This window comes from Siphateles boraxobius, unplaced genomic scaffold (assembly GCF_051911475.1).
Source record: "Siphateles boraxobius isolate OS27281-9 unplaced genomic scaffold, OSU_SipBor_1 20, whole genome shotgun sequence".
NCBI classification, from domain to species: Eukaryota; Metazoa; Chordata; class Actinopteri; order Cypriniformes; family Leuciscidae; genus Siphateles; species Siphateles boraxobius.
In genome coordinates, this window is record NW_027508811.1 from 15,482,654 (window position 1) to 15,493,381 (window position 10,728).

At 36.4% G+C, this 10,728-nt stretch overlaps 1 protein-coding gene across 2 annotated transcripts; it reads left to right on the plus strand.

Annotated features, from left to right (window-relative positions):
- Positions 1-99: 99 nt before the first annotated feature.
- Positions 100-8,265, plus strand: erlin1 (ER lipid raft associated 1). Of its 2 annotated transcripts, none has more exons than XM_077237069.1 (12): positions 100-279; positions 1,124-1,251; positions 1,829-1,910; positions 2,103-2,149; positions 2,268-2,329; positions 2,679-2,804; positions 2,956-3,029; positions 3,115-3,173; positions 3,774-3,865; positions 3,953-4,042; positions 4,126-4,205; positions 5,773-8,265. In XM_077237069.1, the coding sequence occupies exons 2-12, from the start codon at positions 1,139-1,141 to the stop codon at positions 5,995-5,997; spliced, it is 1,050 nt and encodes a 349-aa protein (XP_077093184.1). In that variant the 5' UTR covers positions 100-279; positions 1,124-1,138; the 3' UTR covers positions 5,998-8,265. The 2 variants fall into 2 exon arrangements, with proteins under 2 accessions (XP_077093184.1, XP_077093183.1); XM_077237068.1 differs by having other exon boundaries at positions 132-279; positions 2,679-2,810.
- Positions 8,266-10,728: the final 2,463 nt, after the last annotated feature.

A 10,728-nucleotide genomic window follows, 5' to 3' on the forward strand; every position in this document is an offset into this window, starting at 1 on the left:
AACAATGTGAGGGTGAGTAAGTGATGACAGAATTTTCATTTTTGGGTGAACTATCCCTTTAACTCAACTGTTTTTCTGTTGCTGATTAGAAATGGTGCTGGTGACTCTTATTTTGAAGGTGAGCTTGAAGCAGATTTCGAAAGGGAAATCAGTATAGGATTCACAAAGCGTTTCAGTTGGGAACCTTCCAACCCAAAATGTTGGACACGGTGTCGTGAGTAATAAAGTAATGACCTGCGAAAGGAGGACAGCATCGTTCATTATATAAACGAATCATCGGTAAATTATTACTGTTGCTATTATTAGCCCATCGTATATGGAGTTTAACTTGACAGAATGTCGTTTTGCCTGCATTTCAAATAATTAGCTTAGTTAGCCAACCGTGGGCGTGAGTTAGCTTAATTGTAGCCATGTGTAAGTGATGTGGTGGCTTCTACAATGTCTAGATCACGTGAATGACTGTGACGGTTGTTTTAGCATATGAACCGAAAGATTACGCTCATTCATATCAGTTCGTGCCGTGTACAGTAGCACGGGCGAGTCAGCACTTAATTTGAGGAAGTAGCTAGCCTGCGTAGTCAGGACAAGTAACGTTAATGGAGACGCTATGTTTTGAAAAGATACTGAGTTGCCTTCCTAGACACCGTCATAGGCGCATTCGAACAAAAAACTGCCCTTTTGCACTAGCTGTCTAGGTAGGCAGCTCACTAGGTGTTGAAACGCAGCCAGACTGCAATTCCTTGTCACTGACAGCCTTATGATTGACACTCGTTTCCCTAAAATATCTTTGAGAGTTATGCAGCTCTCACTATCACTAATGCATGCACGATGTGGCCATAATAATGTATTTGTATATTGCACATTTGCATTTGGAAACATTACTTCCGTGTACGGGTTTAATGGACTTTGAAAACTTGTTATCTCGGTTTGCTGTGCAGCTCTCCAGAGATTATTGTGTGTTCGGCTCAGTGGAGATAGGTTCTGCAGCACAGGCTGATCTATACTTACATGTTTGCAACCAGGGCCTTAGCTTGTGTTATAAGCTGATCTTTTGTCACCTAAATTGAGTGTTTATCCTAAGTATCAACTCGGCTTTCCTTTTTACAAACTTGTCTTTCGGCAGGTGAGCGCTGGCTAAATGACAATGGCACATGTTGGGGCAGTGGTTGCAGCAATGGCTGGTGTGATGTCCATTCTGCTTCATTCTTCCATACACAAGATTGAGGAAGGACATTTAGCTGTGTATTACAGGTGAGTTTAAGGAAGTTGCATTGAAAATATCCAGGGTTTTATGCTGCTTATGTTAATCATTTATAAAATATCTGTAATATAATTATAGGTTGGGGAAAGGCTTGATCAGTTAACTTTGTTTCAGTCGTTCAAAATGAAAATTGTCATCATTGCTTACCTTCATGTTGTTTCAAACCGGTATGACTTTTATTTTATTTTCTGTCTAACATAAAAGAAAATATTAAGATTTTTTTTTGGGGGGGGGGGGGGGATGGGGCATACAATGGAAATCAATGCTCACTGAAATGTTTTAGTTACCAACATTCTTCAAAATATGATATTTTTTGCTCCACAGAAAAATGAAAGTCAAACAGGTTTGAATTGAATTGAAATGAAATGACATGACATGAGGATGAGTAAATGATGACAGAATTTTCAGTTTTGGGTGGACTATCACTTTGATAGCACTATCACTTTGATAGTCCACCCAAAAGTGAAAATGGCAGTGGTAATGTTATTTCTATGCAAATTAAATTGGTGACATTTATCATTCACTATCATTCATATTAGTTCATGTGTTTTACCATTCATTTTTCAGAGGAGGAGCTTTGTTGACATCTCCTAATGGCCCAGGTTACCATATAATGCTGCCTTTTATCACTTCATACAGATCAGTGCAGGTACCAAATGTATTATTATTTTTTTTACAACTCGCCTAATAACAAATTAATTATTGCTCCTATTATAGATTTAAATGTTGCTGATCATGATAATTTTATTTGACTTCTGTAATAAGGGTGGGTTTTTGAGATTATTGAATATTTTGTTGAAGATGCTAATTTGTTTCTCATGTTTGTATCATTTGTTTATAGACAACTTTGCAAACTGATGAAATAAAAAATGTGCCTTGTGGAACCAGGTAAACCTTCCTTTTGTTGGATGTTCTGTTAAATGTATAATAAATAGCCATCTTTATTTTGCGTGGTATATTTTCTCTGGCTCTTGAATAAAAATAATATTTTCTCTGTCTTCCACAGTGGGGGTGTTATGATCTATTTCGACAGAATTGAAGTGGTCAACATGCTGGTTCCATCAGCTGGTAAGAGCCTTAAAGTTCCCGTGAACCGGAAATTGCAACCGACTTTACTTCCTTGTTGTGATGTATTTCCAAGTGAAACGGAGGGTGGGGTTTTACTTTACCACACCTCCTCTACATAGTCCACTGATTGTTGGAGGGGAGGGTTGCACGGATTAATTGTTCACCACAAGACTAGTAATGTGCACTAACAAAGTAAATAGGGTCAATTTTGATTTCATGACGACTTTAAAGAGAGTTCATCCAAAAATGTAAAAAAAAAATCCTCTCATAATTTACTCACCCTCAATCTTCTTTCAAACCTGTATTACTTTCTTCCGTGGAAGACAGAAATAATGCTTTTTTTCCACAGTGCTGGAGATAGTGAAGAACTACACTGCAGACTATGACAAGACGCTAATCTTCAACAAAATTCACCATGAGTTAAACCAGTTCTGCAGTGTGCACACACTACAGGAAGTCTACATAGAGCTGTTCGGTGAGTGTGAGTCACTTATGTCAAACAGTTTATTCTGCCGAGTATACTGTGAACTTTAAGTTGTTTATATGAGCAGAGCACTGAAGTTTCTGCTGTGTCATAAGTTTCGTCTTTGTCAGAGACTTGCATTTGTGTCGTTTTTGTTTGACAGACATAATTGATGAGAATTTAAAGACTGCACTGCAGAAGGACTTGAATGCTATGGCTCCTGGTCTCACTATTCAGGTATGGTTTTTACTCCACTGTTTTTTTTCTCTGGGGTTTCAGCTTTGACTTCAGCAGAATTACACACTTGCATGATATATTGCAGGCCGTGCGAGTCACCAAACCTAAAATTCCAGAGGCAATCAGAAGAAACTATGAGCTAATGTGAGTGAATATTTATTTATTTTTCATTTTTATATTTATTATATTATTCTGTGCAGTTTGATTGGATGTGGTTTAAGGTATCTCCATATATATTTTTTTTTTTTACAAATCTTTTGAGTCTTTTTATAATATTATTACAATTTAAAATAACTTTAAATATATTTTAAAATGCAATTCATTCCTGTGATGGCACAGCTGAATTTTCAGCATTATTACTCCAGTCTGCAGTGTCACATGATCAATCATTCTAACATTCTGATTTGGTGTTCAAGAAACATTTATTATTATCAATGTTGAAAACATTGTTGCCTAATATTTTTGTGGAAACGTGATCCTTTTTTTGTAGTATTCTTTGATGAATAGAAATCTCAAAAGAGCAGCTGGAAACTTTCATAACATTTAAATTAATTGAATGCATCCTCCTTGCTGAATGAAAGTATTGATTTCTTTAAAAAAAAAAAATCTTACTGATCCCCAACTTTTGATCGGTAGTGTAATGAAAATCTTCAGGCATCTTGATTTATTGTCCTTGAATGCATGTATCTATTGTTTTATTAAAATTGTTACAAAATAGTTTTCCCTGTCTTTTATGATCTGCAGGGAAGCAGAGAAGACAAGGCTGCTTATCACCGTTCAGACGCAGAAAGTTGTGGAGAAAGAGGCTGAAACTGAGCGAAAGAAGGCCATCATAGGTGAGTCCAAACTTACAAATATAATGCTGATCATGTATGGGATCAGGGTTCTGCTCTAATTCATCTTGTGTGTTGCTCTCATTACAGAGGCTGAGAAAATGGCTCAAGTGGCAGGGATTCACTTCCAACAAAAAGTGATGGAGAAGGAAACGGAGAAAAAGATCTCCGAAATTGAAGGTCCGGTTTATCTACAGAGCATTTTCACAGCATACGTCACACAGAGTATGTTGCTAATCAGACCCTTTTTTTGATTGTAACAGATGCTGCTTTTCTGGCAAGAGAGAAGGCAAGAGCAGATGCCGAATATTACACTGCTGCAAAATTTGCTGAAGCCAACAGGGTAAAAAAAACAAAACAAACAACAACTCTTTTTTCCTATTCTTTTGTTACATTTTGTGTGTTGCTCAATGTAATTTTTTTTTACCATTTAATTTATTTAAGAAAATGTGAAATTGGTGCCTTTTACACGTGAACATTCAGTACCTTATTGCCAAAATTATTTTGAGAAATCCTTGGAAGATCCCATTTATTAGCTTTAAAGATGTTTTCAAATGTTATTAAGTGTATTTACACAGTGTTTAATCTGTAACACTTTACAATATGGTCTAATTTGTTAACATTAGTTAACAAAATTAGCTCAAATTAATTAGGAATAAACAGTAATTTCAAAGCATTTATTAAACTAAGTTAGTTAATTGCTACATTTAATAATACATTTTTAAAATCAAAAGTTAAGTAAGTGATAATGATGTACATCCAACCGGTTGTTATCGCAGAATAAACCCTGACAGGGTGATCAGGACTTGCATGACTGAAGGGGTTTATTCTGTGATAATACCCGGCTGGATGTACATAATCCCACTTGTTACATGGCTTCTTGCCACATAAGTAAGTAATTAGACAAATATTGAAAATTTAAAAATATTTTATTAGCTCTTTAAACGCAAATCTTTCGCAGAGAGAGCAAGAGCAGAGTACAAACAAGACGGACATTTAAGGGATTCGGTACGGTCATACCTCTTATTACACAGTGTTTCACATAGATAACTATGGGGATAAGATATATTGATTTGAGATTAAACTAATTCTATTCTACTCTAGATTAAACTAATTTAAAATCGTTGTTATCTTGTTTTCATTACAGCTGCGTTTGTATGAAACGAGAGAGAGCGAGTCTGTGATACCGGATGACATGATTAAATACCTGTACACAAAATATTGATTTGAGTTTTATTATTTTAATAGCTCACCAACTGTAAAACTTCAACGAGGAAAAAACGTTCCCAGTAAGTGTAAAGCCCCGTGCCGTCTTCAGTGACAGCAACTCGTATGAGCCTGCATTATCAGTTTTTAGCAGTTGTCATCGGGGAATAGAGTCAAGTATTCCACAGAGCCGTGTAGTAACATTAGTTAATGCACTGTGTATTAACATTAAAAACAATGAACGACTATCAAGACCAGACTAACATTAACGTTAACTAACATTAACAGAAATGAATAAATGTTGTAGAAAATGTATTGATCCCTGTTAGTTTACCTTATTGTAAAGTGTTACCCATTAACATGTAGGTTTAAATCACAGAATGGTCTAACAGTAAGTTTGTTCACTTTTAGTGGGTAAACTATCAATCTAATCTGTTAATTACATCAACGAGAAAGCAAAAAGACTTAATAAAGTAGATTGTGTGAAGGAATTTCACTCTTTTTCAGCTTATACAAAGCTCAAATATCCTTCAACCTAGATAGATATATTAAGAGAGCACATGTAGGAGGCTGTAGCTGATTTCATATTGGTGCTAGTGTCCACTCTGAACACATGGAAGCACATTCACGCATTCCTTTAGTACAGTTGATTCCACAGGAAATGCTCAGACCATTTATCAGACTACTGTCTCCCTCCTCCACAGCTAAAGCTTACACCAGAGTACCTGGAACTGATGAAATATCAGGCCATAGCCGCAAACAGCAAGATCTACTTCGGTCAGGAAATCCCAAACATGTTTGTAGACAACAGTGCCTCCCGTCCAGCCGTGGGCCAGGGTGCGGCAGATTTGATGGAGCAGCTGGAGTCCTTGAGTATGAAAGAGAATCTTAAGAGAGCGTCCAAGCCCAAAGCCACAGAAGGCCACTGAGGGGCCTGAGAGCTGCCCACCCCCTCTTCCTCTGCAATCTCTCTCTCTCTCTCTCTTTCTCTCTTTGTGGGGCATGGGTGCTTGTGAGGCATGCTGACATGGATGCTTTTCACTCTTCTACTGCAATGGGGTTGGGTGTTTGGCTTGCTGTGCTGTGAGTCAGTAAGCTGAAGAGACTGTCACACAGAGCCTGTGGTTTTCCAGCAGTCAACTGAGAACTAAAAAGAAATGTCTAAGAACTGTGCTACTGAATATTGCTAGGTTGAATTGTTGCGATTCAAATATATAAAAGAATTCCTCCAATGTCCCTAACTCACATCAGCATGCTTTTTCCCTTTTTTTTTGCTCTCAACTTTTGATTCTCTTTTACGAATCCATGCTAATTATTTTTTAGATGCAGATGCAACTAAGTGAAGTATGTGAACATTTCGAGGTTTACCTTTGTGTTGTCTTTAACATAACTGGAATTGTAAGGCATCACACTAATTGAGCTCAAAGGGAGTGGCTTTATTAGCTACAATATGATAAGACTCATTTTGTAGCCAACATTTGTCATCTTTTCTTTAATATATATTTGAGGGATACTTAACCCTAAAATGTATATTCTGTCATCCTTTGTTCACCCTCGCATCGTTCTAAACTTGTAAGGCCATCTTATTTGGAACGAGATAAAAATAAAAGTTTTTTCTTTCTTCTTTTGTCCACACAGTGAATTTTGTTAATGTCCAATATTGTACCTTACTTGGACCCCATTGACTTTCATTGTATGGACAAAAATAGTTTTAAACAATATTTTAGAATATCTATCTTTTGTGTTCCGCAGAAGAAATAGAATGTGAGGATGAGTAAATGACAGAATGTTCATTTTTTGGGTGATCAACCCCTTCAGAAAAGTCCTCATTTTCATTGTCACTAACGTTATAATTAAGATCTTAATTTAGTTCAGCCACAGCTGCCGAGATCAGTGGCTTTTACATGCAAGATCAATCTCGTTTTAAAATGATCCCTGCTTGGTTTTTGTTGATTTTTATGAAGACTTTTTCTTCGACCTTGAGACCTGAATACTTGGTGTGAATTAAATTTCATGTAATGTCAGAAATAGTGGGTTTGGTATAGTATTGTGTAGCTTGTTAGTTTTTGTGGGTGCTCTGTGGATGATGTTGAATTGTTGGTTTATAGAAAGGGTGACACTGAGCATGGGTTTCATAAAGTTTCATAAGATGTTAATGTTTTGTTCCGGGGCTCCTGCCTTTTGAAAAGCTATGAGATGAAAAGCTGTTTGTTTATAGTTGGTTCCTTTATGACTGATAATGCCTTTATGCCTTTAGTTGAGCTTGTACGTTTTGTCATTACTGGAAGGAGTTTATTTCAAAGGGAATTCAGTTACAATAAGGGCTGCAGTATTATTAGGCACTATCAAAGAAATTTAGCTTCATGCTGGATGAATGCATTAATGACCAGACATTCTAACAACATATTAATGCATTTTGGGAGCCAGGTGATGTTTTTCACCGGAGTTGCCCTGAAGCCTCAAAAGCTTCATCAGAATTTCACCACTAGAGGAAGCCAGTGATCTTCAGGATTCTAAAGACTGGACAACAAAGAGTTAAATGACTCCCAAAACTGTGGCAATGCTTCTCTTAAAAGTCTGCTTAAGTTATTTTCATATGCCAATATTAACAATTCATTAAATCAAACCATAGTCAAACCAAACCAGGTTTTGAATAGTGTCTACTAGTACTATCTCTCAGGAAAAGAGACCTGTGTGCTAAATTGAATGACCAGCTTTTTTGGTATCTTGCATTTAAACTCTTGACCACTTCACAAACACATGTAAGGTCATTTACATTTACATTTACATTTACACACATGTCTGTGTGAAACTGTCACACAGCACATTGTTTTTCCATCCTCTTCATACTTATCGATTAAAGAGACAAACATTCAATATGTTTAGTTTGAATGTTCCTTCTACAAACAGTGGCTTTCCCCATTTTGTGCTTAAATTGACTTTTCATTCAATGTTTTCCTTTTAGGTGTAAGATTAATTGCCTCAAATGATTTTTCTGTCCATATGATCCCTGTGATTCTTATGGTTGATTAAATGAGAGTGGACAGAACTTGACTGCCCTGGAATAAAACCAACTCTGAATGTCACTTTTTTTATGTCAGCATAATTTAAGCTCCTAATTTTAGAACATTTATATGCAAAATTTATAAAATTTTGACAATGTTAAATTCTGTGAAATAAAACCTATTTTGATACCATGAGATGACTTTTCTTGGTGGTGCAATTACGTGTTGATATTCTTGCCTTGCACATTAAGGAAGAGTACATGATTTCCTTCTAAGGAAGTATTTTGCAAAGGGCTAATGTCATAGATTGTGTCATGAATGTAGTGCTTTTAATACGAGCTGGATATGTTTTCAGAGAAATAAGAAAAAAAGGAAATAGTTCTTACGTATGAAAGAACTTAATTCTAAAATATAAGTGCATGCTAAACTTGCCACTGTGACGTCAAGCTGTTTCATGGTTGCTTAAGTGAAAAGATCTCTCTCTAATAGTCTGGTCTTCAGATGTGACTCTGGTTGATACTGTAATGCATGTCTTCGGGATATTTTTCACACATTTATACAGCAGAGCGAGTTACAAGTTTAAGTTTCATATGGTATTTATCTGATATGTAGAGTTAGGTGTATAACTTAAATGACAAAACAAAAAAATATATGTTGACATTTTAAAGTCATTCCTCTTGTCTTTAATCTTACAAAACCTTTTTCATTTTTTCTAACTCTGTTTTGGGAATTATCTGATACAGTTATTATCTTAAAAATAACTCAACCACTTGATGAACAATCACAGCAGGCAGTTATGGCCCATATAGTTGTGCTTGCTTAGTAAATAAACCCAGAATGTCTTAATCAGTGATATTTGTCCAAATACAGGAAAATGTCACAAAGTGTCATCTCCAAGTAACAAATGAGCCGGCTTGAACTTTTTGATTCAGGACTCAGGCCACGTCCACACGAAGCCAGAGCTTTCCCTATCCGATCTTTTTTTTCCTCGTTCTAAAAAAAAATTCTGTAAACACGGCGCCGTCTCAAGAAATATCTGCGTACACATGAAACCGACTCAAACCGATGTAGTATACATGTTACACTGTACATACATTTCTGACAAAGATACACTAAAAACAGAGAAGAAGACTTGCGCATAAACCTTTCGCGCTGTAGGCTATACAATAATAATACCGTATGAAATATTAGGCACAGTAGCTTCTTTTCTTTTTTACCAAGAAATTTATTGAACAGAATGAAAATCCATAAATGGCCTGGTACAAAATAGGGATGAGTCACGATATTCGATTAGTTAGCTAAAGCATAAAGCTTGCCACAAAGAACCGGCAAATAGCCTAATCATTATGAATGTGTCAAATATAGCAAGGAGACATTTTAATTGTTTATTAGGCCTATTAAACTAGTGTTTTTTGTGACAATGCTGACTCGCCACCTTCGCAGTATTGTGAAGGTGCCTATAGAGAGAAATGCGCACTTCATACGGATTATTAGTTGTCTGTTTCTTTTCGTTTTGAATTGTTTTGTTTAAAAGTAGACATTTCAAGCTTAGATATATTTCTGAGTTTCTGTTCATTTATGAGACAAGCTCCAGTTCACGTGCAGAGCCGGTCCGAGCCTTTTGGGGGCCCTAAGCAGAATTTGATTTGGGGGCCCCCTCCCACCAGTGGGGGACACAAATGTCACGCAATAATGATACATTATACATGAATACAGTGAGGTTATGTAGTAATACAAAATAAATACTTAATAAAAAATAGATGCCTACTTAAATAAAAAAGTTTTAACTTTTGCTTTACTCTTTTACTAACTCTTTGAAACTTCTTAAAAAAACTGTCTCAAAACATATAAAATAAATTATTTGCTAAAATAATGACAAAACTGAGAAATCAGAAACATAATAAGAGCAAGGGTTCAACAATGACAATTATTGTTGAAAACTGTAAAAATATTATTATGTCTCAACTGTCTCAATACAGTGTAACTGTCCTCAAAATCTTTTTTATTATTATTATTGTAACAGACTTTGTTGGATTGTAAATGACAGAATCCAACAAAGTCTGTTACTATAATACCGGTAATGATGTACTGGCGCTCGTTGTATGTGTGTATCCAATCTATTTTTCCCCTCGGGGCTTGCCGTAGATAGGAATGGGTCGTGCGCACTTGGTACCGGAGTGTCGCGGGTTTTTGGAGTTAGTGATCTGATGTGTGGTATAATAAAGTGGAGAAGAGTTCAAACTGCTATGTTTATTATTTATTCAAACTGCTACCCTTACACCTAGAAGGTTAAGTTCCCCTGCGGCTATTTTCTCCAACTTAAACTGATACCGTGACTATGCGCAGTTGCACACGAATTGTCTATGCACTCGCGAGGTGTCTAGATTTTGCGCATGACTTAAACGCTGGCAGACACAGCAGCAGTTGTTGGCAGGTATATTGATCATGAAATCAGAATTTTCTTGTCTTGAATTATTCATTCGTTCATTCATATTCATTCATTCATTCATTTATGTCACTTGTTTAAGTCATCTAAAAAAAAAAAAAAATTTAAACTCGATTTGGGGGGCCCCCTGGTGGCCAGGGGGCCCCAAGCAGCCGCTTAGTTCGCTTATGCCTCGGGCCGGCCCTGTTCACGTGCGATGCAAGCTATAT

Bases quoted from the DNA above. Each gene is read 5' to 3' on its own strand.
- erlin1 (XM_077237068.1), top strand. From the start codon at position 1,139: ATGACAATGGCACATGTTGGGGCAGTGGTTGCAGCAATGGCTGGTGTG. The intron at 4,043-4,125 runs GTCCGGTTTATC...TGATTGTAACAG, and splicing joins AAAGATCTCCGAAATTGAAG to ATGCTGCTTTTCTGGCAAGA. The intron at 4,206-5,772 runs GTAAAAAAAACA...CCTCCTCCACAG, and splicing joins AATTTGCTGAAGCCAACAGG to CTAAAGCTTACACCAGAGTA.